Source organism: Urtica dioica, chromosome 7 (assembly GCF_054948205.1).
Source record: "Urtica dioica subsp. dioica isolate 48M chromosome 7, U.dioica_male_clone48M_v1_H2, whole genome shotgun sequence".
NCBI lineage: Eukaryota > Viridiplantae > Streptophyta > Magnoliopsida > Rosales > Urticaceae > Urtica > Urtica dioica.
This window is the reverse complement of record NC_142762.1, coordinates 38,036,751-38,064,395: the sequence shown is the minus strand read 5'-3', so window position 1 is coordinate 38,064,395 and position 27,645 is coordinate 38,036,751. Positions and strand designations below refer to the sequence as shown.

The window sequence follows — 27,645 nt, the reverse complement described above, 5'->3', positions numbered from 1 at the left end:
GGATACATTAATCGGTTTATGTAGCAAGAAACCAGAATTGGTCAATGAAAATAGAATGATAAATTTTAGAAAATAGGACTATGACCATACTTGATTTTTAACCTGAAAGTGTCATATATTCAAAGAAATACAACTCGTAGGACCAAAATACTCTTACCGGCTATAATATTATACTCTCACTATTCTTTTCTTGAGCATCCAACTGCGGCTTTATGTTGTGCCACGAAACATAAAATCATAGGGGCCGTTTGGTTTAGTTTTATAAACTCGTTTTCTGTTTTTAAATTCTGTTTTCTGATTCTAATTTTTAAATTTAAAAAACAGATTTAGAATTACGTTTCAGAATATTTTAAATGTTGTTTGGTTATGTTTTCCATTCAATTGTATAGAGATAAAATAGAAAACAACTTTTCATTGTTTTCTGTTTTCTGAACAAATTTCAAAGAAAACAGAAACATGATTCTAAATCTGTTTTCTAAAAACATAAGCAAACAGTATTTCTAAAACTGTTTTCTAGAATTTAGAATCAGAAAACAGAAAATGGATTTGGAAAAGTAAACCAAACGGGGCCATAATTTTCTCAGTCACATTCTTCAATTTTTAACTCTTTGGAGATTAAAAAAAAAAAATGGAATTTCGTGTGCTTTAGCAATATTTTCTAAAAATTTCAACAGAAAATCAAAAGCAATCAACTCATTGAAAAGGCTAAGCTGATACAAAAAAGAAAATTACAGGATACAGAATATTTGAATGTTATGTCAGATCATTTGCTTTTACAGTAGAAGCCAAAACCTACATTTTCTTTTCTGGTCCCACGCTCAACCTCCATCGAGATTCCTCACCAATAAGAAATTAAAATTAGTAAAAAGTGTATACACGCCAATTTAAAGAAGAGAACAGTATTACCAACAGAGTACAAAAACGGAATTGTCAGAGCAGAAATAGCCTTCCTTCTATCCGACTTTATTTGTTACACAGCCAAACTAAGATTATTACCCTTCCAAAAAAAAAAAAAAAAAAAAAAAATCCTAAGAATATAAATTACAATATGATAAAAAAAGGGATTATAAATTACTATATAAGAACAAGGAATTGTGTAAGAAAAACAGAACTATGCAAACAAGTACAGGTCATACCTCTACAGCCTAAAAAAGTAAGAGGAAAAAGCCCAAATAATACAGTTAAACAATAAGAAAGCTAACCGAGAAGGGTTAGTTAGAAAATACAGCTTTATCTCTTTAGTATTATATAGTTGATACACCAACATTTATGAGTCTTTGATCAGAGATCACCAACAAGAAATTGCTAAATTAGTGTGCACACTTTACACAATTACAAATCCATATTACAAATCATTCTGAAGAAGAGACCAAAAAAATATCGAGCAAGAGAACATTATGAAATTTCTAAAGGGAAAAAAAAAATCTTCCTTCAACCTAGTTCTCATTGTTTGAGACTCCACAAACTAAGAATATAATTGATCTTTACGAATAGTACTTTCCCATGAAGAAGCAATATGATATGTAAATTACAAGTCTTAACTTAACCCTTGTGCCTATACAATAAAATGAACGAGCAGAATAAAGAAAGTAAAACTATTGAAATTTAACATTAACAGAAACCCACTACAGTTCTCTCCCACTCAAGCCTAAAGAGATCTGTAAGTCATAATTTCAATGAAACAAAAGAGAGAAATAACTTAAATCCAATACCTTTTGAAGCATCATAAAGTAGTTTCGCATGTGCGACAAGAACGGTGCGTGTGATGATCCAGTTTAGTGCTGCATTGTATCTCATATACAAAAAACAAAATATAAACAAAACTTGGTGTGAGTGTGTTCATCATTATGATGGAGCTTTTCATGTGCAGATAGCACTGGCACAAGCACAGTTTCCACAAATTCAATATAATCTTCTAAACTGAACTAGGAAACAGTGAAACAATATATATGCTGGCACATATAATATTATTTTACCTAGCAATTGCCTTGAATCAAACCCGACCGAAAATCATCTCAGACCTTTTGGAAGCAAGGCAAGCAAGCCTCCAACTTTGGAATGTACTTGTAAGCTGTCAATGATTCAGAGGATGCAAAAGCTACATCAAATCTATAATTTCCAATAATAAATAAGAAACATGAATTACAACTTCACTGTTGATGATTCAGAAATTAAAAATATACTAAAAAAACGAAGATATTAAATAAAAAATGCTTGGTGCACCTGAAATATTAATTTTCTAACACTTACAAACTCCCAAAGTACAGCTGGTCCCTAATCCGAGGTAATGCAAACTGAAAAGTCATAACAGAGCAGACTATACATTCCTTAATTACTGTTTCTTATACGTACGCGGGCATTACCCTATTATTGATATCATTTCTATTATAAGATAACAAAGATGATGGTTTTCCAGAAGAAATTAAATTTCTTACTTCCGCCAAATGTTCATCTTGTGAAATATGGAGCGTGATACGAAGATTTGTTAATAGTTCTTCGTGTTCCCAACTCAAGGGCCCGGAAGCATGAATTGCCGCCATTGTGCTGCGATAAGCAACCAACTCCAACTGATGGACTCTCAATGTCTCTTCCTCCGGATTCGGATAACAGTCTTTCTCTTCTTCGTCTCGATAGCCACAGCACGATTCTGCATCGCTTGAATCAGCGTCTGCTTCTTGACTATGACCTGCTAAGACATTACCAGGCAACTCGTTCATTCTGTTACTATTGACACTACAGCTATCAGCAACAGAGTTTGTATCGATATCATCTCTGTCTCCGTATCCACTGATCCCCGTGCTTGAACTCGCGCCGTTTATTGTCTTCCTTAGTGAGGAATCTGTATCAACAACATTTATCAAAGAAGATGAAGACCTTGAGACGATCACTGGCCGAACCTCCTTTTGCGCTTCAACCACTCTCACTTTACTCGGATATGCTTCAAAGTAAGAAGAACTAAACGGAGAGGCCCTCTTCAGTGATCTCACCGAAACAATGTAAGAATCTTGAAGGCGGTGGCTTTCCTTCATCCGAACATCAGAGTCTGCAATGTCGTAACAGATAAAGTCTTTGTTGCTGGACTTTGCGAATTCACGACTCTGAGTAGCCTGTTCAGACAAAACAAGTATTAGTAAGTAACAAGTCATAAATTACAAAGGGGAAATCGAAAAAACAAAAAGTTTACCTTTCCCAGTACAACCCATTTTCCATCTTTCCAAGTCTGACGCAATCTGGTCTTGGACATGTGAGCCCTAAATTCCTCGAAGGATCCGAGTATCCGGATCAAGAAATAATCGCCGTCCATGACCTTCAGAACCGTTGCCGATTTCCACGAGGCATCGTCTTGAACTTCGAGAACATCACCGGGGGACCAATTCAGCGCAGTTTCCAAGCGAGGCGGGCTCGGCCTTATGTCGGTTCTCGGGACTCTCTCCACAATTTTTCCGTTCGACATTCCGGGAGTCGGTTCACACCTGACCTTGAAAGTGTCTCCGCCGTCCGATATGATCTCTGCACAACGCCATGCTCCAAACGTCATGTCTTTCTTGCACAGAAATTCCACTTTACAACCCTTTGTCAATCTCATCCTATCTACAAAACAACAACACAGAGACTCAAATCAGCACTTAAATCAAAGGTCGAACGAGAACGGATCAAGTTGATATAATAAATCTGTGATAAAAGTTGCTTCTGTGACTCGGAAATCAATATAAGAACTTAATCATTAGAGTACAGTTTGCACGCCCATATTTCTGGAAATTAGATACAAACTATTTTTTTGTTTACGAATATCAGCAGGTTAATCTCTCAATAAACAAACAACCAAAGAGTTGATATAATCAAGAAAAAAAGCCCTATAAACATATTCAAAGCACTGGAAAGAGCAAACAAACCAAAAACTAATACGAAATCACCCATTTTTTGCAGTAAGGAACAAACTAATCGCAAGAAAAATGAGCAAACGAAGCATTCAGATCTGAAAATCAAAAAGCCCTAAATAAAAATTCGGGAGCGGAGTTTGACAAACCTTAAAATCAGAATCGCAAATCTGACTGAGATATCGCTAAAGATGACTCTTTGAAGCTAGTATCTACAACAGATTTCGTGTTTTCTATTGCGAAATCGGAAGAAACTCGAACTCGAATTTGTAACCTAGGGCTTCTGAGTTTTTTTGTTTTTTAAAGAATCATAGAACATGGAATATAACAGATATATATTTCATGATTTTTTTTTTCATGAATTTATATTTAATTGGTTTTTTCCTCTTTATGCGTGCGTTTTTAATTTAAACTAAAGTCGTTGGAAAAGGATGTAGTGTTTGGTGTGATAGGATTAGGAATAGGATTATGAAGAGAAATTTAATTTAATTTTTTCTTACGAAGTAATTTAATTGATTAGAAACACCAGTATGTTAATATATAAAAATAAAATTAGTATGTGTACAGTTATAAAAATAAATTCATTTTTTTTGTTTTAAAAAAAAAATTTCTTGACATTATTTTGGACTAAAAGGTCTTTAACTTCATTTATATAAAACAGAATTTATACTAAAAATCATTAGGGTGGCGAAAAAAAATGGTAGAAACCGTAAACCGGACCGGACCGGTGATTTTTAGACCGCCGGTCCGGTTTAAAACGGTTTTTTGTTTTCCCGGTCCGGTCCGGTCCGGTTTACTCAATGCAAACGGTCTGGTCCGGTTTTAAAAAAAAAACCGTTAAACCGGACCGGACCGGTTTATTTATAAAAAAATAAAAAAAATAAATTAATGTCCAATTAGCCAAATTAGACATTCGTGCATGCATTTAACTCCCATATATGACTATATGTTTGTGTTTTGGTGGAAAATTAATGATTTTTATTTTTTTTTAATTATGTAAAACGGTTCAAAACGGTCCAACGGTCCAAAACGGTCCGGTCCGGTCCGGTCTAAACGGTTCAAAACGGTCCAAACGGTTCAAAACTGTCCGGTCCGGTCTAGATGATTTAAAACGGTCCGGTCCGGTCCGGTTTTTACAGTTTTTTTGTCCCGTCCGGTTTGGGTTTTTTTGAACCGTGCACAGGCCTAAAAATCATATGGTACATTTTTTTTAGATTTGGTGGAATTTCTTCCAATTAAATTAGTTAATTGTGCAAGACTTCTTGTCTATGAGGAGATCTCTGCGAGAAAGCGAAAGTTCAATTCCTAAAAAACGCAATATTAAATTTGAAGATTATATCATATTTAATGTAATTGATGATATAATATATAATATATGATATAAAATTAAATTATTAAAAAAAGAGTTAATTATCTATAGAAAGAATAAAAATATCAAAATTATAGATAACTTAAATCGACCCATGATGTAATAACATGACTCCTCAAATTAGATATATATATATATATATATATATATATATATATATATATATATATAAAAGACAACAAAGATTCAAACTCTATAGAAATAAAGATATAAAAATAAAATAAGAGTCTTTCTCCGAACTATGAACATCGGTCTTTGCATGTGCCTACATAAAATGGATAAAAAAAAAAAAAATTAAATTCAAAGTATACACTAAGTCGAAACGCAAGGCAATAGCCCTTTTTTTTTTATGAAAAACTACCTTGAACATTTTATGGTGAAGCCGTCATGACAAATCCTGTCAAATCTCGAATGATAGCCTTATGACGATGCATTTCGAATCGTGTGAGAGTGAAGCATCAACATCTAGATTGTAAATGTTGAAAAAACCCCTAAAACCAAGACCGGATAGCAATTTGAAACACACAGAAATGTAAGCAATCAAAGGAACAAACAACAAACCAAAAGAACACAACCAGATTTTATCCTGGTTCAGATCCAATTCGGATCCTAATCTAGTCAGGGATGAGATTTTCCTATTTGCTTCCACTATGTTCAATCGGAGATTACAAGAAGATCAATCGAACACTGTCGAGACAAAAAACACTCTAGATCACCAAGTCTTGCTTGTGATTCTCTGTTTTTCTCTATCTCTCTTCTCTCATAATCTCATTAATACAATACTGAATGAATGACTTGACTAACGCAAGCGATTACAAGAGGTTTTAAAGCATGAACCAGCGATGACGTGTCGTGCAAGCTACCTCGAGGTACTTATAACTAACTTGATGCTGACGCCGACGTGTCCCTGCTGATGTGGCATTGCATCCTGCTTCACAAATCTCCACCTTGCGATGCACATCCTCAACTCCTTGGAAGCAAACAAAGTCCTCTCATCCCCATTTTCCCCGGCTACTTAACCCTTCCTAAGCTTGAGCAAGTCCAGTGCATTTCTGAACTTGTCAATAGGAACTACCTTTGTCAGAATGTCAACCGAGTTAAGATCTGTACAAATTTTCTTCACTTTGATCACACCCTCTGTTATGATGTCTCTGATGAAGTGCAACCTCACGTCAATGTGCTTAGTCCGCTCGTGATACATAGTGTTCTTCGATAGGTGAATGGCACTTTGAGAGTCACAGTAGATCTGAGCACTGTCTTGATCATACCCAAGCTCAGACATGAAGCCTTTTAGCCAGAGCCCTTCCTTCACAACTTCAGTTAGGGAGATATACTCAGCTTCAATTGTGGACAAAGCAACCACATGTTGGAGACTTGCCTTCCAGCTGACTCTGTTCTCTCCAACAGTGAACACATATCTTGATAGAGACCTTCTTTTGTCCAAGTCTCCAGCATAATCAGAATCACTGTAACCTTGAACCTTACAGTGATTTGACTGGTTTGTGGTGTATACCAGGCTCAAATTTGAAGCTCCTTTGATGTACTTGACCAGCCATTTAGCAGCTTCCCAATGAGCTTTCCCAGGTTTGCTCATAAACCTGTTCACTAAGCTGACACCATAAGCAATGCCAGGTCTGGTGCTTGGTGCTGATCATCCCATACATCAGACTTCCAACACAGTTTGAGTATGGGATCTTCTCCATGTTTTTGGCTTCGTTGGTGAGCTCTTGTTTTGTGAGGGACATTAGTTTGAACTGAGCTCCAATGGGTGTGGAGACAGGTTTTGCCTTGTCAAGGCCAAAAGATCTTGAAACCTTCTCCAGGTAAGACCTCTGAGATAGCCTGAGAATGCCCTTGTCTTTATCTCTTTCAATAGTCATTCCCAATATCTTGCTGGCAGGTCCTAGATCCTTCATGTCAAATTCTGAGCTAAGTTGATCCTTCAGCTTTTGAATCTGAAACTTATCTTTACAGGAAATTAACATGTCATCCACATAAATCAACAAGTACATATAGATACCAGTCTTCAATTTAGTTATATAAACACAGCTGTCACATTTGCTTCTTATGAAGCCTTGGTTAAACATGAAAAGATCAAACCTGAGGTACCATTGCCTGGGAGATTGTTTAAGTCTAGGGACGGCCACGACTCGGACTCGGGGATGATTCTCTCGCGCCTGGATTTGAGGAGGAAGAAAGGGAGGAACTTGAGCTTGGTGTGGTTGGGCACGGAGGAGAGGTCGAGGTAGGAGAGAATTATATAGCTGCTGTTGAACTCGACGGAGGGCATGAAGGTTTGATGAAGGACTTGAAAGATAAAGAAGAAGATAAATCAAAAAAGAAAAAAAATGCTAGAATGGATATTTATTTAATATTTTCTGTAATGATTTAATATAGTCATCAATAATGGGTATTATCGGAATTTCCAAAAAAAAGTCATTCACGTGCATAAAGTATAATCTCATGCTGAACGACCGTATAAATATTTTGACAGAAAGAGATGTTTGTTACAATGTAAGATTTTAGGGTATGTGGTGCATGATTTTAAATTTGAAGGAGTGATACGTTACAAGTGATATGGTTAAAAGGACAACAGTGTAATTTATCATTTTATATATTAATAATACTTTTCTATTTCCTTTTAAAAAAACTTGACATAAATTGAGGTTTGAACAAGTTTGACTCTTTTATTATTACAATAAAAATATATACTTACTTAAGATGAATGTGTATAATAGTAATTATATTGGACACTTGAACATGAATTACAAAGATACTTTAAACTTTAAATATTGAAGACAAACCCATGCATTTACAAAAGGAGACCATTACTCGAGTACCAATGTTAATTTTTAGTGTTAAATATGAGAAAAATATTAAAGAGCATTGACAATTAGCGCATTTTTCCCCATATTGATTCGATAAATTAAAAAATAGTCTAGCTTGTACGTATTTCTTGGTGGTTGTTTGGTGTCTTGGATTTCACGCAAGCAACATGCGATGGCATGCTCAAGTACAGAGGCTGAGTAGCGTGGAACTTCCTCTGGCTCCGGTGATATGGCATGACAACATCATAGTCACCTCAGCTGCTACATACTTCGTAGACCATGCCTTAAATGTGCATTTCTTCATAGTGACATGCAGCAATCGTGGATCAGACAACAACTGGTATCTTGACAAAGGACTATCAATAATGGAGTATTATAATCTTATTAAAGGCGAATCCTTGTCCCACCCCGCACAAAGAACAAATGGATATATTATAAGTAACCTAGACATGTGCTACAAATTTAACTAAAAAAAATTTAGTCAAACCCAGTCACATATTCAAATACGTCATGAAACGTGTATTATTAAGATAAGATTTGGTAAATAATATTAGTAGTTTGGAAGATTTTTACCAAACAAAATTATAATTGGGACAAAACTGTTAATAAAATTTGGAGATTTTTTTTTTGTATGCTTTTAGTCTCTCTCTCTCTCTCATCGGACTTTTTTTCCCCTCCACCAGCGTTTTCTTTTCACCCACCGCCAAATTCCTCTTCATCCATCACCACATCGCCATTCTCTTCGTCTTCCTCACATGTTGCCACATTGTCGCACACGGTGCCTCCATCATCCTCACTCTCTTCATCCTCGTCAAGGTGACCAGCTTCTGCTGCTTAGACTCTCCCCGGAACTCCCTGCGCCGACCTTCATTTCACTGATATGATTTGTCGTCTGTTTTCGCCACTGTTCTTTGTCCTTTCTTCTCTCGCCGGACCCTACCTTCTGGTTTTCTTTGTAAGATTTCTTTGAGGTTTTTGAAAGTCTCGATCTTTTTGTGAATTTTGCTTGGGTTAGTGTGAATTGTTCCCTGTATAATTAGGTTTGGAACTTTAGTGATTATTGTTTGATTGGATTTTTTGGAAGTCATATTTAAGTGGTTGTCCGAGTATTTTCTTTAAAACACAACTTATGTATCCACGGTTTGGTGACTTGTATGTCAATAAATTCAATTATTTTTTTTATTTTGTATCTTAACGAAACCATAATTTATTATATGTCAATAAATTAAAATTTGTTGACTTCTATGTCAACAAATCCTGGATTTGTTGTCTTTTTGTGTCAACAAATTTTGTATCAAGTCACCAAATACAAGAGTTGTTGATATACAAATCTAGGATTTGTGGACTTGTATCTCATCAAATGCAGGATTTGTTGAGTTTGTATATCAACAAATACAGACTTGTTTGAAAATTTAATGACATACATGTCATCAAATTTGAGCTTGTGTTGAAGATTTAATGACATATATGTTAATAAGTATTATTATTTGTTGACTTGATTTTTAAATTACAATCAACCGTACAGTGGCGGTCCAAGCCCATTTAAAAAGGGGAAATGGGTCAATTTTTTTTTTTTTTTTTTTGCTGAATAAGGATGAGATGTTGCTAATAATTGAAAGTCTAACCATAACATTGTCTATTACTATTAAATTTCAATAAATAATCTACATAAAATACATGAAGAGGGTGTGATTATAAGTGTTGTACATCAAGCAAATAATTCAATAGAGTAACCTTCATCGACGTTGATACAACATAATGGAAGAGAGAGAGAGTTGAAAAATCTCATAGATATTAAAACATGTATAAAAAAACATGATTGGATGAAATATACCACTTTGAAATATCAATAGTGTGTATGGTATTTTTCAGAGGGATATACATATAAAGAAATATAAGATTCAGTGTGGATTTTGCGAAATTGATAATTAAGATGGCGTAAATACATGTATATTATTTTTTCAACTCTAAAATATCACAGCTTCATTTTGGGAAATCAAATAGTCTAATATGTTTACGATTATGTCTGGTAATTAATTTATGAGATCTTATGAGTGTCAATATATTGTATTCCAAATGGAAACTGTTAATGAAGGAACTTATAGGAACATACAGCAACTGGTGTCTTGACACCATGAATAATTGAGTATTATAATCTTATTAAAGCCGAATCCTTGTCCCACCCCGCACAAAGAATACAAATGGATATATTATGGGTATCCTAAAAATGTGCTACAAATTTAACTCAAGAAAAATTTAGTCAACCTACTCACATATTCAAATACGTCATGAAACCCGAATTATTAAGATGGGATTCGGTAAAGAATATCAGTAGTTTGGAAGATTTTTACGAAACAAAATTATAATCAGGACAAAACTGTTTTAAAATTTGGACTAAGAAATTTTTTTTTTGTATGTTTTTAGTCTTTTTCTCTCATCAGTCTTTTTTTTTCCTTCACCAGCTTTCCTTTTCACCCACCTCCAACTTCCACTTCACCCTCCACCACATAGCCATTCTCTTCGTCTTCATCACATGTCGCCACATCACCGCGCACAGCGCCTCCGCCATCCTCACTCTCTTCATCCTCGTCGAGGTGACCAACTTCTACTGCTTAGACTCTCACCGGAACTCGCCACGCCGACGTTCCTCTCGCCGCTTAGTGCGAATTTTGAGGTTTTTGAAAGTCTCGGTCTTTTCGTGAATTTTGCTTGGGTTAGTGCGAATTGTTCCCTATATAATTAGGTTTGGAGCTTTAGTGATTATTGTATGATCGGATATTATGGAAGTCAGATCTAAGTGGTTGTCCAAGTATTTTCTTTAGAACACAACTTATGTACCCATGGTTTGGTGATTTGTATGTCAATAAATTCAAGATTTTTTTATTTTATTTCGTATGTTAACGAAACCATAATTTAATTATGTCAATAAATTAAAGATTTGTTGACTTCTATGTCAAAAAATCCTGGATTTGTTGACTTTTTATGTCAAAATTTTTTGTATAAGGTCACCAATTAGAAGAGTTGTTCACATACATGTCATGAAAATCTAGGATTTGTGGACTTACATCGCAACAAATGCAGGATTTGTTGAGTTTGTATATCAACAAATACAGACTTATTTGCAAATTTAATTATATATACACTAGTACAATTAATAGCATCAGGTGCGACAAAAGTCGCACCTGAAAGCATCAGTGTCGCACCTGAAAGTATCATCAGGTGCGACTTTAGATGCGACAAAGTCGTATCTGAAAGTGCGCACCTGATGATTTTAGGTGCGACTTGTCGCACCTGAAAGTCATCACTATCAGGTGCGACATTTTAGGTGCGACAAGTCGCACCAAACATCGCACCTAAATATCCCTCAAAATAAGAAATTAAAGCGTGAATTATAGTATCAGATGCGACTAGTCGCATCTGATACTTTCGCGGGAAGAGTATCAGATGCGACTAGTCGCATCTGATAGTAATTCCCTGCGAAATATTTGGCGGGTGTTAGTACAATCAGATGCGACTAGTCGCATCTGATACTCTTCCCGCGAAAGTATCAGATGCGACTAGTCGCATCTGATTGTCTGTAGTTATTTTTTTTAAAATGATGATTCTAATAGAATAAGTTATTTAATATATAAAAATTATAATTTAAAAAATTAATTAAATAATTTTTTTGTTAAATTAAATAAATAATTTGAATAATATTAATACACGCATCGATCATCTCGTATCCCATGCCAAAACGCTTCAGCTTCGCCTTTGCCTCGTAATGCTTCTCCGGAATTCGATTACCAGCTGGATGAGACTTCTTCAAGAGCTGCAAGAGTTCTGTAAAAGACTTGTTCGTCCAATGGTTCGTGACTTTGAGGTGCATCAACGAAACCAAGAACGACAAAGAAGAAAACTCTTTGCATCCAGGGTACAATTCTGCTTCCAACTCGGCGAAGAGGTCTTCCACTTGCTCCTCTGCACGCACCTCGCTCTGGGTCGGCTCCGTAGCATCGTCGAAATCCTCGTGATCCCTGATATCCTCCACAGCACCGTGCAATCCTCCTATTCCTCTCTGATCTGTTCCTCCGATGGAATCTTCTTCATGAGGAAGGACGACACGCTCGAGCTCGCCGTGATGATACCATTTTGTGTAGCCTGGGGTAAACCCCTTGTTCAGCAAATGATTCCTGACAACCCCGATGTCGTGCCATCTCACGTTGTTGCAAGGTTTGCAAGGACACCGATGTTTGCCAATTTCGTTAGGGAATCTTCTTGCAGCGCGAATAAACTCGTTAACACCGGTTTTGTACTGCAATGTCACCCGATTATTCTCCGTGATCCAATCTCTACTTGGATTGGACATTTCGCTGAATGAGAGCGAGAAATGAAAGTTTGGAAGAGTTATTGATAAAGGACGACGGAGAACACAATGAAAGAGAGATTATGAATTCTATGTTATTTTGAGCTCGGATTGAATAAGTTGGGAGTTTTTAAACTACTTAATTCGAAACTCTACCGAAATTTCGGCAGAGTTTCCCCTATTATACTGACAAACCAAAAACCTGCAAAATTATTTAAAAACATACGCAAACCATCCAGAACTATCCTATAAATTAGCTCAGCCCTAAACCGAACCTCCGTGGTTCGATCACAACATTTATAAATGAAAAATCGAAATAAACAAAATATCACAAACTAGCAAAACATGTCACAAACTATTTTTCTTATTTAAACTTACAATTTCATTTCATGTTAAATAAACTAAAACTAATCACAAATTCATTAACTTAATTTTAACCTAAACTCAATTTTATATTAAACATGTCACAAAACATCAAAACATGTCACAAAACATTGTAATTAATTACAATTTCTTTACAATTACAATTAACATACTAATCAAAATTAAATTAAAGAATCTAAACATATTACTAACTATGTAATTAAAATTTACAATGATTAACTACAATTATATTAAGGATTAATTTTACTTTTGCCCCCTGAACTTATAGACAAACCACAGACTTTATTCCGCCTTTTGTTTTGTAACAATCATTACCTTCAACTTTATTAATTTTTTCAAAACTCATCCTTCCGTCAAATATTTAACAGATCTAACTAAAATATTGGGTAAAATCGTAATATTAGCATTTACTCTCTCTCTCTCTCTCTCTCTCTCTCTCTTCTCTCTCTCTCTCTCTCTCTCTCTCTCTCTCTCTCTCTCTCTCTCTCTCTCTCTCTCTCTCTCTCTCTCTCTCTCTCTCTCTCTCTCTCTCTCTCTCTCTCTCTCTCTCTTTCTTTAAGTAACATTGACAGCAGAAAGCAATTTAAAGCAGATAAAATAATAATAAATAGAGCTCTCGAATTTATTAACGTGAAACAACCCAAAAAATGCATTAACAAAATAAAATCAACAGATTTAAGCGTCCATGATCAACTTAAAGAACTAATTAATATAATTTAAAGAACATATCAAAAACTCAAAACAAAACCAACCTCCCAAAAAAAAAAAAAAACAGAGAACAACATACACACAAACTTAAGATTTATATCTCACCAAAACACAGTTCTGCTTCTATTCACACAACGTACATAAAAAGAATAAAAAATAAACAACATTGGTTTAGTTATAACTTAAAAGACGTGATATTATTATTATCATTACCTTCCCAATGGCCTCAAAGAGAGAGGAGTTAAAAGAAGCTCCGGTGAGAATGGGCTGAGGAAAGCTGGTGGCTCCGGGGACAAGGCTTGAGAAGTGGGTCTCAGGACCGACGTAGGAGACGCCGTGAAGAGCCTCCGACCACCACTCGTACCTCGGAATCCCCAGCTGGCTCACATTTCCGGCGGAGTTCACCAGGAACGTTATCTTCTCTGGCAGACTCAGCCTCTTCACCAGGTCCCCCACCCTCTCGTCGATCCCCAGCGACGCATCGCAGAATCCCATCCCCGTCGTCGATGCGCCGCCGCACGCGTAGGGCTGCGCGTGGGCGAGGCCGGCGAAGGAGATGGACGCAGCGAGCACAAGAGCGATGATAGTTCGTCCTCTGTTTTGTGCAGAGGCCATTTTGGTGAAGAAGAAGAAAGCTTTTGGTTATAATATATTGGTGTGATGGGGTTTTCTGGATTCGCAGGCCATGCTCTGTTTTTTTTTTCTTTGATTTGGTCTCTGTTCTTGGATTCTCAGGCCAGCAAAATATGTTTTCGAGGACGTGGACCTGAGCCACAACGAGTAAGACATGATTCTAATTCTGAGCTACCAAGTGGACCTTATGCCGAAGCCGATATGCAGCCCTGCGAGGCCGCTGGAGCCGGGAAAGAGACTGCACCACCAAAGGAAGAGCCTGCTGATGTGGCCGACGAAGGTCAAGTCCATTGCCGGCGGCGGTGGGGCCCGCGACTAGCTGGCGTCGGAGCCGACGTCGCCCAAGGTGACGTGCGCGGGGTATTATATACGCATATATAAATTTATATTAAAAAAACTTATATTATATACGCATATATAAATATTAAAAAAATTAAATGTTAAAAATACAAAATTTAAGGGTATATTGGTAAATTTACGTTTAAACTCATTTATTCAATGACACGTGTCAAATTCTGTTAGAAACATAAACGGAAGGATGAGTTTTGAAAAAGGTAAAAAAGTTGATGGTAACCGGTTGTTACGAAACAAAAAGCGGGACAAAGTCTGTGGATCGTCAATAAGTTCAAGGGGCAAAAATGAAATTATTCCTTATATTAACTAACATTTACATTTACATACTAACACTTAACATTCTAAATAATTACTTACTAACATATCTATTTAATTAACTAACATTTACATACTAATTAACTAACTAACTAACATTTTATATCAACTAACCTAATTAACTAAACTAACAACACAAACAATTTTTTTTTTAAAAAAAGGCTAGACTTACTTGGACAGCTCGGGACAACAGGGGACGGCTCGGTGAAACGGCGGAGGAGGGATCGAGGCAGCGACGGTTCGGTGCAGCGGGGAGAGAGACTCGTCGAGGACAGGGACTCGTCGAAACAGCAGGGACGCGCGAGGCAGCTCGGGACAACAGCTTGACGAGGCCGAGCACGGGACAACGCATCAGTTCAGTCAAAGGGAAAATAAGAGAGAGAGAGAGAGAGAGAGAGAGAGAGAGAGAGAGAGAGAGAGAGAGAGAGAGAGGCAGTGAGAGATAGCTTACCGGGATTGCAGTGACACCGAGGCTGAGCACGCGTCGAGGCAGCGGGGCTGTCGGGGCAGAGACGCCGAGGCTGTCGAGGTCGGAGAGAGTGAGCCGGAGAGTGAGAGGTGAGGCAGAGAGAGAGCCGAGGAGTGAGAGGTCGAGGAGAGTGAGACTGAGGCAGAGAGAGAGCCGGAGAGAGTGAGGCAGAGAGAGAGGCGGAGAGTGGGAGTGAGCCGGAGAGTGAGAGGTCGGAGAGAGTGAGCTCGTGGCTGCGGGCGGCGAGTCTGGTGTGGAGAGTCAGAGCGTGGCGTTCGAGACTTGTCCGGCCACCTTTTCACGAAGCGTGGCTGGTGGCGCGCGCGGCTTGGTGGAGGAGCTGCTGGCCGAGCGCAAGCAAGAAGGAGAAGAGACGTGGTGGCAGCGCGCGCGGCTTGGCGGGAGAGCTGCTGGCCGCCGATCGAAGCTCGGCTTGACGGAGGAGCTGCTGCCGGCGGAGCATGGCTGGTGTCGCAGATGAGGCAGAGAGAGAGAGACGCGGCGGAGGTGGTGGAAAGGGCGGAGCGCGGCGGAGGTCAGAGAGAGAGAGATGGTTTTTTTTTTGAAGTGCAGGGCGTTTTTTTTTAACAGAGAGGGGTTTGAGCGGTTGGAGAAGAAAGGATCGCGACCTGGGTTTTTAAACAAAACCCTAATAATCAGGTGCGACAGAATCGCACCTGATTATTCTTCAGGTGCGACTAGTCGCACCTGATTATAATAATAAAAAAAAAATTCATTTGCCACGTCAGATTAATGAAATAAAAGAGGGGGAGATGAGGCCCGCTAAAAAATTTAAAACTATCTGATGCGACATAGTCGCACCTGAAAGTTTCAACATATTTTCAGGTGCGATTAGTCGCATCGGATTGTCAAAATCAAAAGACAATTTGAGCGAATTTTTTCGGCTTCTGATTGACTATCAGATGCGACTAGTCGCACCTGAAAGTTATTTAGATGCGACTTTTAGATGCGACTAGTCGCATCTGATAGTCTTGCGCATCAGAAAATCAATTTTGTAGTAGTGATATGTCAACAAATGACAAAATTTGTTGACATACATGTCATCAAATTTGATCTTGTGTTAAAACTTACACTAATTCAAAATCACAAACTTTACATAAATAAGGATGAGATGTTGCTAATAATTGAAAGTCTAACTACAATGTTGTCTATTACTATTAAAGCCCAATAAATAATCTACTGCATAAATACAATACAATTATCTACGTTCTCAATGTGCTTATGATGGTCGGTCTCCGCAAGTTAGAAACCGATCGATCACTTGAAATTCGTAGCACGCGCTAAGAATCATTTCTCACTTGTGAAGCCGCAAAAAAAGGTAGATCCAACTTTCTATTCACTCGTAGGATCCGGGCGGTCCGGGAGAGACCACAATGGCTCCTCTCTTCTCGAGAATCACATCCCGGATCTGATCCAACTTTCTATTCACTCGTAGGATCCGGGCGGTCCGGGAGAGACCACAATGGCTCCTCTCTTCTCGAGAATCACATCCCGGATCTGATGAAATATGATGAATTGAGACGGTATTTCGTAAATACGAGTTACTTATTCCTAAAAGTATTTTATCCCCTAGACGTCGTAGAGAATTCAGAATTCTAATTTGTTTTGATTCGATAAATAAAAAAGTTCCGCCTATAAATGCGCTGTTTTGGACTAAAAATCGAGTGAAGAGTCTAGCTTTGAATAAAAGAAAAAGAGAGACAAATACACAGATTAAATTCAAATTTTTTATTTGGTCTAATTATCGATTAAAATATTTTGCTTGTATGAACCGTTACTGGTTTGAATTGGGAGGTAACATAACCCCAATAAATTTGACTTCAATTTTTTTGTTGCCGAAGAGCCAAAACATTTGACCTTTTATCCATTCCAATATAAAGGATCGGTCAATGAAATACTAGATAGTAAATGGGTCGGCCCCATACTACGAGTGAAAGGGAAAATGTAAAGACTACCATTAAAGCAGCCAAAGTAAGGTGGAACAGAGAGTTGTCTCGGTTTCATCTTATCCTGAATAAGCCGGATGATAATCCCCTTGATATAAGGGTTCAGAGGTATTCCACCTCCTAACCACATCTCAAGGTCATCTACTTATTCCAAACTCCCGACCAATCTTGCTTGAACAATAGAAAGAGCCACCGATTTATCTATCCATCGAATCAAATTAGCCAAAGGTGTTCGTTCATGAGCCCAGGCTAAAGTTTCAATCCATTCCTGCCAATCGAACTCAAAAAATGAGTATGCCATGTATAGATACAATAGGAATCCCAATAAAAAAAGAGATAAAATAGTACGACGCAATCAAAAAATTTAAAAAGATAAAACAAACATAAAAACATTTAGAATAAATTTTGAACATAATAAAGATAAACCGAATAGCGTGGAGAAATTATTTTATTTATTTGATACATTATTGTCAATAGAAAATGGGATATTGAGAAAAGAAGACAATAATTTTTTTTAAAATTTGTGAATTTACTAAAATAAAAAACTAAGGCATTTTACTCATTTCATAGGCAACATCAAAGTGGCTCTTTTTTATTATATTCCATCCACATCCCAATTTCATTCAGTTAATACCCATTTGGTGTCATTGAGATAAGAGATGTCATTTCTAGTCTATCTCTTTCTATATATGGAAAGTTAAAAAATCATCATATAATAATCCAGAAATAGAAAAGCTTTCGGCCTGATCTTAGGCCCTGACTCACCCTCCGTGGACGAACCTTGCAGAGGAACCCTTAGGTTTTCGGGGCATTGGATTTTCACCAATGTTTGCGTTACTCAAGCCGACATTCTCGCTTCCACTTCGTCAAGAGGGTGTGATTATAGTTGTACATCAAGCAAATAATTCAATAGAGTAACCTTCATCGACGTTGATACAAAATAATTAAGCAGCTAAGCTCACACCATTCCTGATTTGGAATTGCAACAAAATCGAAGAAAGAGAGTTGAAAAATCTCATAGATATTAAAAAATGTATAGAAACAAAACATGACTGAATGATATATACCACTTTGAAATATCAATAATATCTGAAAATTAATTATGAGATCTTACAAGTGGATCGTGTGAGTTGTCAATGTATTGTGTTCCAAATGAAAAATGTTAATGGAAGGACTTATAGGAACATAATTTCCGGCGTTGGATCAAAAGTCACAACACCATCGTTGTATCATAAACCTGATCTAACGGTGAGAAGAAAGAAAAGGAAATTTGACGCGGAGAGCTAATTAATGCTGGGCGAGTCATTTGATGATTTTTAATATAATAATACCGTGTGTTTTTATATCCGTTGGTGTATATCACAACAACAGATTACAACCGCTGGATCAAAATATAATCTAACGGCGAGGAGAGAGGGAAAGGAAAAGGGAAAGTTAATTGGAGGCCAAGTTTCTGGTGGTATATAAAAAAGGGATCACCGGCGTGTAAATTGCGATTTAGGGTTTCACCGTCTCAGCTCATTCGTTCCCAGCCATTCCCTCTCTGCCCCGTCGCCAAACCTCGACGCCGTCGCCGACCTCATAAAAAATATCGCCGGTCCTCAATGTTCGAATATCGGGTACTTCAATCTTCTGCCGAGACTGGAGTGGTGGTGTCGATCTGCGGTGTGTCCGGAGGCCAGGTCGCGCCACCACCACCAGATCTCAGCCCGACCGGCGAGCTTCTATCGGTTCTCCGGAGGTGGTAATCGGGCTAAAAGCGCGGGTGGAGAAGCGAGATTGGCTGTGGATGCAAAAGTCCCTTGACTCGTCCCTTCCAACATCGTATGTCCGATCGTCGGCGCCGAGCCCAGTCGAAAGGTCGCCATGTTCGGGTTGCGGGTACTCCTCTTGGAGTTGGTGGTGTTGATCTTCCAGATTGCACCTCCTTTAACCCGTCCGGCGTGAAATGGCGATCTAGGGTTTTACGGCACCGTCGCATCTCGTTCGTTCCCAGCCATTCCATCTCTGCCCCGTCGCCAAACCTCGATTCCGTCCCCGGAATCGCCGTGACCTTAGCAAGAAGCTCGCCGGTAACGGGAATTTCAATCTTCTGCCGAGACTAGCGTCGTTGGTGTCGATCTGCGGTGTGTCCGGAGGCCAGATCGTGCCACCACCACCAGGTCTCAACCCGTCCGGCGAAGCTTCTACCGGTTCTCCGGAGGCGGCTATTGGGCTAAAAGCGCGGGTGGAGAGCGAGATTGGCTGTCCCTAGACCCATTCCTTCCAGCTTCGTCGGTGCCGGAAAAACCCTAGAAAGAAAAGCTAAAACCCCTCTCCCGATCCAACTCGTTTCGTTAGTTCCTAGTCTTTCCCTCTCTGCCTTGTCGCCAAACCTCGATTCCGTCTCTGGCATTGCAAGGCCGATCGTGACCTTCGCAAGAAGCTCGCCGGTTCTGATAACGGGTACTTCAATCTTCTGCCGAGACTGGTGTTGGTTGTCTTGATCTGCGGTGTGTCCGGAGGCCAGTTCATGTCACAACCACCAGATCTCAGCCCATCCGGTGAGCTTATGTCGGGGCTCCAGAGGCGGTTATTGGGCTAAAAGCGCGGGTGGAGAGCGAGATTGGCTGTCCCTTGACCCGTCCCTTCCAGCTTCGTGGGTGCCGCGAAAACCCTAGAAAGAAAAGCTTAAACCCCTCACCCGTTCTCAGTTTCTCTTATTCTTTTCGTTTCGGCTCCCTGACTCGCCCTGCCATGAATCCACTAAGTCGTCTTCAGTATCACGAGCCCTCCCTCTTTTTATATTTTTGCTAATTCTTACTGAAATTGTCTTTAATTGTAGATTTGTTGTTTTTTGTTGATTCAGGGTTTAGAAATACACTCTGTTACCATTTTGAATTTACGCCGAGTCTCCAGCCCGATCAAGAAATTGAAGCCGAGGAGCACTATCTTGTCTACCGGTATACGTGAACACTATCTTGTCATATTAACTGATTTCTATATGCTGCTTTATTATGAATTGTATTATCTATTACCTTTATCGATTGCTTCAAGGAAGGGCAAACTTGACCTCCCATTGTCATCGAAGATGTGGTCGGTCTCCCATAGTTGACTGCTCGCTAAAGCTCGTTTGATTTGGTGATGATACCCCGGAATCAAAATCCCTGATGCTCTCAAGAACCTTATTTGTGGCGGGGTGACTCCCAGGTTAGCACATAAGACATTATCCAATTTATCACAGTGTATCTGTTATCATATGTAATTAACCATGTTCTAATTCATTTTATTTATTTATTTTGGGCTTGATGCGATATTGAACTAGGCTAGCGTGGCACTTTGCTGAACGTCCCTGGGATGACGGACTTGGGGCTTTGGATCCAAGCTTTTTGTTATTCGAAGCTCCATACTTTTTCGCTGTGAAGGTATATCGTGTAGGAAGGAACACATTTCATGGTTTGAGTCGAGAGCACTTCTGGGAGTTATGACCCTGCACAAGGTATGTGTAACAATCATAAAGCTAAGAAATGGTGTGACCCGTTCATTCCACTGGTTGGAAGATATTCCTCTTGGAGGTGGTGATATTATCTGCCAGATCGAACCGCCTTTAACCGGTCCGGCTGGTGGATCACGGCTTCCGATGGGACTCCAGTGCCACAATGAAATCAAGCGAGAGTTTTCGTGAAAACCCTAGAGAGAAAAGCTAAAACCTCTCAGTTAATTAGTGTCGGTTCGACTCAACCATGGCACTCCTCGGCCCGCCCCGCCCCGCCCCACAGTGAATCCTCCAGTATCACGTGTTGTCCCTCTGTTTTTTTTTTTTTGCTAATTCTTTCTGAAATTGCTTGTAATAGTTGATTTGTTGTTTGCTGATCCAGGGTATGGAAGCACACTCTGTTGTTGTCATTCCCTGTTGTCGCGACCCACAAGGATGCTGTCTCAGGAATCTTATCGATGCCTTTCAGTATTTGAATGAAAGGAAGATGAGTAGAAGAAAGGGAAGAAGAATACAATGTTGACATATAAGAAGCATAGACAAGAATTTTGTAAACAGTAAATCTTTTTTTTTTTTTTTTTCCCTTTTTGTGTAATGGTTTCTAACCCGAAATCTTTACACAGGCTCGAGAACCTCATTTGTTCTGGGATGACTCCCAGGTTAGTATGTAAGACAATAATTATCCGATTCCTGATCAGTGTATCTATTATTGTATGTAATTGACCATGTTCTAATTTTTTTTATTTTGCGCTAGTGCCCATGTGTCTAGCTGGGAACTTTGCTGAACATCCCAGTCTAGCTGGGCACTTTGCTGAACATCTCTGACATGAAGAAGGACTTGGCTTGGATCCAAGCTTTTTCTTATTCAAAGCTGCCCACTTTTTTTTGCTGTAAAGGTATATCCTGTAGGAAGGAAAACATTTAATGGTTCGAGAGACCTAGTCGAGAACATTTCTGGGAGTCTTGACCTGCAAAAAGGTGTGTGAAACTATCATAATCTCAGTACTGATGTGAGAATTTATGTTTGTTTAGTGTGTTTTTTTTGTTCCAGGTGAAATTATGGCTTCGAGTTTTGGACAATCCCGTACCAGACCAGTTGGAGAGTACCTATTCGATCCTTTGCTGAGAACTACAAGGAGATTTCTGTGCCTTTGATTTATGAAACTTTAAAACCTGTGTTTCACGGTACAATGTCAGTCAACTTATTACCTAGAGAGATGTAACCTGCAAAAGAAAAGAAGTATATATCCTTTATAAGAATTTCGAAACGCAATGTTAGGAATAGTTGTTCATTGAGGGACATAATGTTATCGACACGTTTTTTTCATGTTGGTGGATTTTATAACCTCTCTCAAAATTCAAATTTAATCAAAAGGTCTTTTCAAATATGCTCTTTGTAGATCATGGATTGGTCTTTTGACAGGAAGGTCCAGTTTGACAAGACCAGCCTCCTCGTCGGTTAGGAGCACTATTCAAGGACAGAGCGTGATGAGGAATATCGTCGGTTATATTTTTGCTAATTCTTTCTGAAATTTTCTTTAATTGTAGATATGTTGTTGTTTGTTGATTCAGGGTTTAGAAACACACTCTGTTACCAGTTCAAATCGAAGTGGGTCACCAGCCCGATCTCCCTCCCTGCCGTCGCCACCCGAAGGACGCTGTCTCAGGAGTCTTGTGATGCCTTTCAGTATTTCTATGCATTTCTTTTTCTTTTTTGCCCTTTTATGTATTTGTTACTATCTCGATATCTTTAAGCAGAGTTGGCAAGAAGAATTTCTTCGCCATCTCTATTGCGAATGAGATCGGCGCGCTTTGTAAGGAAGGTCGGATCGAGAAGGACTGCAACCTCATACGAGAAATTGAAGCCGAGGAACACTATCTTGTCTGCCGGTATATGTGAACACTATCTTGTCTTATTTTCTGATATCTATAAGATGCGTTATTATGAATTGTATTATCTGTTACCTTTATCGATTGCCTCAGGGAAGGGCAAACTTGACCTCCCATTGTCATCGAAGAGGTGGTCGGCCTCCCATAGTTGACTTCTCCCCGATACTCTCAAGAACCTTGTTAGTTCCGGGGTGACTCCCAGGTTAGCATGTAAGTCATTATCCAATTTATCAGTGCATCTATTATCATATGTAATTAACCATGTTCTAATTCATTTTATTTATTTATTTTGGGCTTGATGCGATATTGAACTAGGCTAGCATGGCGCTTTGCTGAACGTCCCAGGGGATGACGGACTTGGGGCTTTGGATCCAAGCTTTTTGTTATTCGAAGCTCCGTACTTTTTCGCTGCGACGGTATATTGTGTAGGAAGGAACACATTTCATGGTTTGAGATACCTAGTCCAGAGCACTTCTGGAAGTTGTGACCCTGCAAAAGCTGGCATGTTTACAAGTTCCTTAGGTCACAAGGCTTCATGTCGTCTTACGACACGGCTCATCAGTACACCGATGCAGATGCCCACAAGGTTGGTTCGCAAAACCATTTTTATATTGGTAGATGTCCATATTTATTTATTTTTTCTTAAAATGTTCTTATTTGAAATAAATGTCTTTTTTTTTTTAAAAGTGGGTTAGTCATCGGAACCATCGCGGAACGTTTGCGGGGTCGATTCATTTGGCTTCTCAATCCCAACGGTTATAAGAAGCTCCTTAAAGACTATTTGGACCGAAGCAGTCTTTGGCATGTTTAAGGTCAGTTTGATTATTTTACATTCTGTTTTATTTCTCTCTATAAAATGTTTCTAGTATTCATTGTGTTTTTTTGTTTTCAGTATCTACTACGCAGAGCTTCGCTGACAGAGCACGACGCGTTTGCGTTCCTCAAGGCTGATTCCGACGATGATTGCATTACTTACAGTGGCTTTTGCGAAGCTTCGACAGGTACGTAGAAATATATATTGCCGTGATCTCTGTCTCTAGAATAAAGTTTGTTAATTTACACTAAAACTTAATAAGCTTGATGTTTGTTTGGTTTCCAAAGCTGAATTTGATTGGACACTGCTATGGACTAAATAATGAAGACAAAGGACCTGTGGGATCAAGCTGATGATTTCGAAGAATTTCAGGTAAAAAAAAATGAATGATTATGTTTGTGAGTGACATTAGTTGATATTGACATAGTTGATCAGAGAACAACAAATGTGTAAAAAACTTATAAAGTTGTTCAGGTGTTGAATTTCGTAGAAATATATCAAGAACCAAGATGTCACAAGCATGCTAGAATAGTTCAGAGACTAGTTGTGCTGAGATAAAATTAAAATCTATCCAGACGGGTCATTCCCTGCTGTCGCGACCCACAAGGATACTCCGACGGCCCGCTTGAAATACAGCGAATACTCCGACGGCCCGCAAGTCTCCAGCGAATATGCCTCGCCGCAGCAGAACCTCGGGTCCCCCAGCGCCTCGCACGCGGTGCGGCATGCCACGCGCCCCTGCCGCCACCCTGAGCCCCGCCGGGCACACGCCCGTTCAGGTCCACCAGGCACCCCTTGGGCCTCCACGCCCCGCCCCGCCATGTGGCACCACCACGACTGGGAGGTTGTCCACCAGGCTCACGTCGAAGAAGTCCAGCCCCTCCACGCTGCTTAGCGTGAACTCCACCAGTGTCGCCGGAGCCGCAGTCGGCGGTGAGGCACGCGAACCTTCCACCGAGTCTCGACCGCAGTGCGTGCGGGCCAAGAATCGGCCAGACCACTTCGGCGAGGCTGGGACTGCTCAGGTATGACGGGTAAGAAAACCATTTGAATTTTGGGTATTGTTCGCAGGTATGACGGGTATGATTGGGCTTCCATCGGATCGGGCCATTGCTGATGATGAAGAATGATTGAGGTCATTTTTCGTGAATTAAAGGATCATAAAAAAAAATCAGTTTTTTTTTTTTTTTTTTAATAGGAAGTTGCTAATGAGAAACTTATTTCCCTAGATTTTTTATACTACACCTAGAGATGAGAGTGCACTTAAATCTAACTAAGCCATATGGAACTTGTAAATTGTATTCTAGCTAACAAATAGTTAATAAATTGTAATTAGCTAAATTGATGACGTGACAATTTAGTTAATAATAAGAGTATATGTGAATAATATCTTCTTTTATTTGCTGTTGGTTTCTACAAGCGGCGTTGTTATGAATTGCTTAGTAGTTACCTTTACCAATTGCCTCAAGGAAGGGCCAACTTGACCTCCCATTGCGCATAGTTGGAGCGCATCATCGAAGAGGTGGTCGGCCTCCAGAGTTGACTACTCGTAGAAGTTTGTTCGCTTCGGTCATGATACCCTGGAATAAACATCACCAATGCTCTCAAGAACCTCATTTGTTATGGGATGACTCTCAGGTTAGTAGATAAGACAATAATTATCCGATTTCTGATCAGTGTATCTATTATTGTATGTAATTGACCATGTTCTATTTTTTTTTTTTTTTTTTTTTTTTGCGCTAGATGCAACATTGAATTAGGCTAGCTGGGCACTTTGCTGAACATCCCAGTCTAGCTGGGCACTTTGCTGAACATCCCAGACATGAAGAAGGACTTGGGGCTTTGGATCCAAGCTTTTTCTTATTCAAAGCTCCCCAGTATTTTTGCTGTGAAGGTATATCCTGTAGGAAGGAACACATTTCATGGTTCGAGAAACCTAGTCGAGAGCATTTCCGGGAGTCGTGACCTGCATAAAGGTATGTGAAACTATCATAATCTCAGAACTGATGTGAGAATTTATGTTTGTTTAGTGTGGGCCTTTTTTTTTTGTTACAGGTGAAATTATGGCTTCGAGTTCTAGACAATTCCGTACCAGACCAGTGGGAGAGTACCTATCGATCCTTTGTTGAGAACTAAAAGGAGATTTCTGTGCCTTCGATGATTTATGAAACTTTGAAACCTGTGTTTCACGGTACAATGTCAGTCAAGTGATTACCTAGAGAGAGGTAACCTGCACAAGAAAAGAAGTATATACCCTTTATAAGAATTTCGAAACACAATGTTAGGAATAGTTGTTCATTGAGGGACATAATGTTATCGACGCATTTTTTTTCATGTTGGTGGATTTTATAACCTCTCAAAATTCAAATTTAATCAGAAGGTCTTTTCTACTATGCTCTTTGTAAGTCATGGATTGGTCTTTTGAACACGAAGGTCCAGTTTGACCAGAACAACCTCCTCGTCGGTTAGGAGCACTATCCAAGGACAGAGCATGATGAGGAATCTCATTCAGCTTTTGAGGTAATTTGTTTGTATATCTATGTGTTTGAAATCTGCTCGTTTAATAGCCATGTATCCTTCTATGTGTTCATCACACGAAGTGGAAGAGGAAGACATGTATTCTTCTCTTAACTCTGTTTTATTGTCTTTGTTTAGGCACTCATCTTCTTAATCTGCTTGTTTAATTTGTTGCGTTACTAAGATAAGAGATGGGAACTATGTAAAGCACTGAGTTTTACATGTGCAATTATTTTTGTTTGAAAGTATTATGCTTCATCTCACAAAAGAAGTTCACAAACTAAGCAGTTTTCATTTCTCATTTCAAACAAAAATAACTGTAATTTGTTTTGGGGACGGAAATTCCTTCTGAGATTTTTCCTTAACTAACTTCAGAAATAAAAAGAAAATATTCCTTATGAATATGAATATCAAGTGAGATTATTCTCTTGTACTGTCGTTTTTTTTGTTTGTTTGTTTTTTTTTAATTATTTGATTATTTCTTTCATTTGTTGATATCTCAATGGGCATGTATCATGGGATTTACAAATATGCGGGTAAATGTGTTAGATATAGCATGGTTCAAAATTTGTACTATAAGGCCCAGGCTTTATATCCCGTTGGCCTCTAGCTAACGTCTGACTGAATCTTACTATTACTGTTGTCATTATGCCGAATAAATACGCGATATTCTACACGTCACTTTGTCTATGTTTTCTAAACAATCTCTCGTCTTTGTGGAATATTTCATGGAGATACTAGCTTATGGATTCAAATTTGCGTTGTTAATTCATCATGGTGGAGGTGAAGATGTGATATAGCGATTCTCTCGTGACAGGAAATCTGGCCGGAATTGGAGATTCAGTGCAAAGCAGGTTGGATCCTCATTTGAAAACTGTTCTTGTCAGCTTTTGGACGCGAATATATCTTCAAGTTTTCAGAGATTTATTAGTTCTGTCTCACTGCTTTAGGACTCGGGATTTCAATGGCGTTGGGAGGATCACTTCACTCAATTTTCAAAAGGTCAGAATAGGTTGGTATTTTTCCCTTTTGAATGAGCCGAAGCAAATCTGTTGCGATCACCTCTGCCTATGGGACAAATTAAAAGTCTGTATATGAAGTTATATCAAAGCATAGGCATAACCCATATAAGGAAAAAAAATCATGAATGGCACCAGGGCTGATAGAAAGTTTTGCTTCATTTTTGTAGAAAAAGAAAGTTAAATAACCAGACATTATGTAAAGTCATGATAACATAGCTAACCCCTGACACATTTATCTTCTCCGTTTATGAACCTCCGTCTAGCTCGATTCTATTATGATGTACTTTATCTGTACATATTTATTGTGTATTGGCTCTTTTTAGTCGGAGCGCTTTGATATGTGTTAGTCCTAATCGATCTCTGGTTCTTTTATTTATTTATTTACGAGTGTTAATGTAGCACCGAATAAACTTAACATTGATGTGTTTTCAGTTACTTCATGTGCCTTGATGACTACAGTACCATTTCTCTTATGCCTTGATGACTACAGTACCATTTCTCTTATGCCTTGATGACTACAGTACCATTTCTCTTATGCCTTGATGACTACAGTACCATTTCTCTTATGCCTTGATGACTCAGTTTCTTATTGTGTTTTGATACTTATACTTTGAAGTGATTTTGTTGCCAATTTTACTTTTATATTTTGTTGCCTCTTTTTAGTTGAAGCGTTTTGA

General features: G+C 38.8%; 1 protein-coding gene and 3 long non-coding RNA genes across 10 annotated transcripts; 3 read left to right on the top strand and 1 right to left on the bottom strand.

Moving 5' to 3' along the window:
* Positions 1–691: 691 nt before the first annotated feature.
* On the bottom strand, positions 692–4,209 carry LOC149391341 (uncharacterized). Of its 7 annotated transcripts, none has more exons than XR_016300330.1 (6): positions 4,028–4,209; positions 3,185–3,591; positions 2,436–3,107; positions 1,977–2,071; positions 1,713–1,792; positions 693–997 (listed from the first exon to the last, which is right to left on the bottom strand). XR_016300330.1 is itself a non-coding variant. In XM_089621252.1 (4 exons), the coding sequence occupies exons 2-4, from the start codon at positions 3,584–3,586 to the stop codon at positions 1,994–1,996; spliced, it is 1,152 nt and encodes a 383-aa protein (XP_089477378.1). In that variant the 5' UTR covers positions 3,587–3,591; positions 4,028–4,209; the 3' UTR covers positions 1,019–1,993. The 7 variants fall into 7 exon arrangements, 3 of the variants coding, with proteins under 3 accessions (XP_089477378.1, XP_089477377.1, XP_089477379.1); XR_016300331.1 differs by having other exon boundaries at positions 708–837; XR_016300328.1 differs by having other exon boundaries at positions 692–997; positions 1,713–2,071.
* Positions 4,210–22,940: 18,731 nt separating this feature from the next.
* LOC149391340 (uncharacterized) lies at positions 22,941–24,200 on the top strand. Its single transcript, XR_016300341.1, has 5 exons — positions 22,941–23,201; positions 23,303–23,427; positions 23,508–23,616; positions 23,717–23,801; positions 24,005–24,200. It is a non-coding gene; the product is annotated as an uncharacterized LOC149391340 (long non-coding RNA).
* A 718-nt stretch (positions 24,201–24,918) lies between these two features.
* LOC149391339 (uncharacterized) lies at positions 24,919–25,624 on the top strand. The gene is made up of 3 exons (XR_016300000.1): positions 24,919–25,067; positions 25,173–25,405; positions 25,485–25,624. It is a non-coding gene; the product is annotated as an uncharacterized LOC149391339 (long non-coding RNA).
* A 216-nt stretch (positions 25,625–25,840) lies between these two features.
* Positions 25,841–27,466, top strand: LOC149391338 (uncharacterized). Its single transcript, XR_016300373.1, has 3 exons — positions 25,841–25,949; positions 26,681–26,800; positions 26,897–27,466. It is a non-coding gene; the product is annotated as an uncharacterized LOC149391338 (long non-coding RNA).
* Positions 27,467–27,645: the final 179 nt, after the last annotated feature.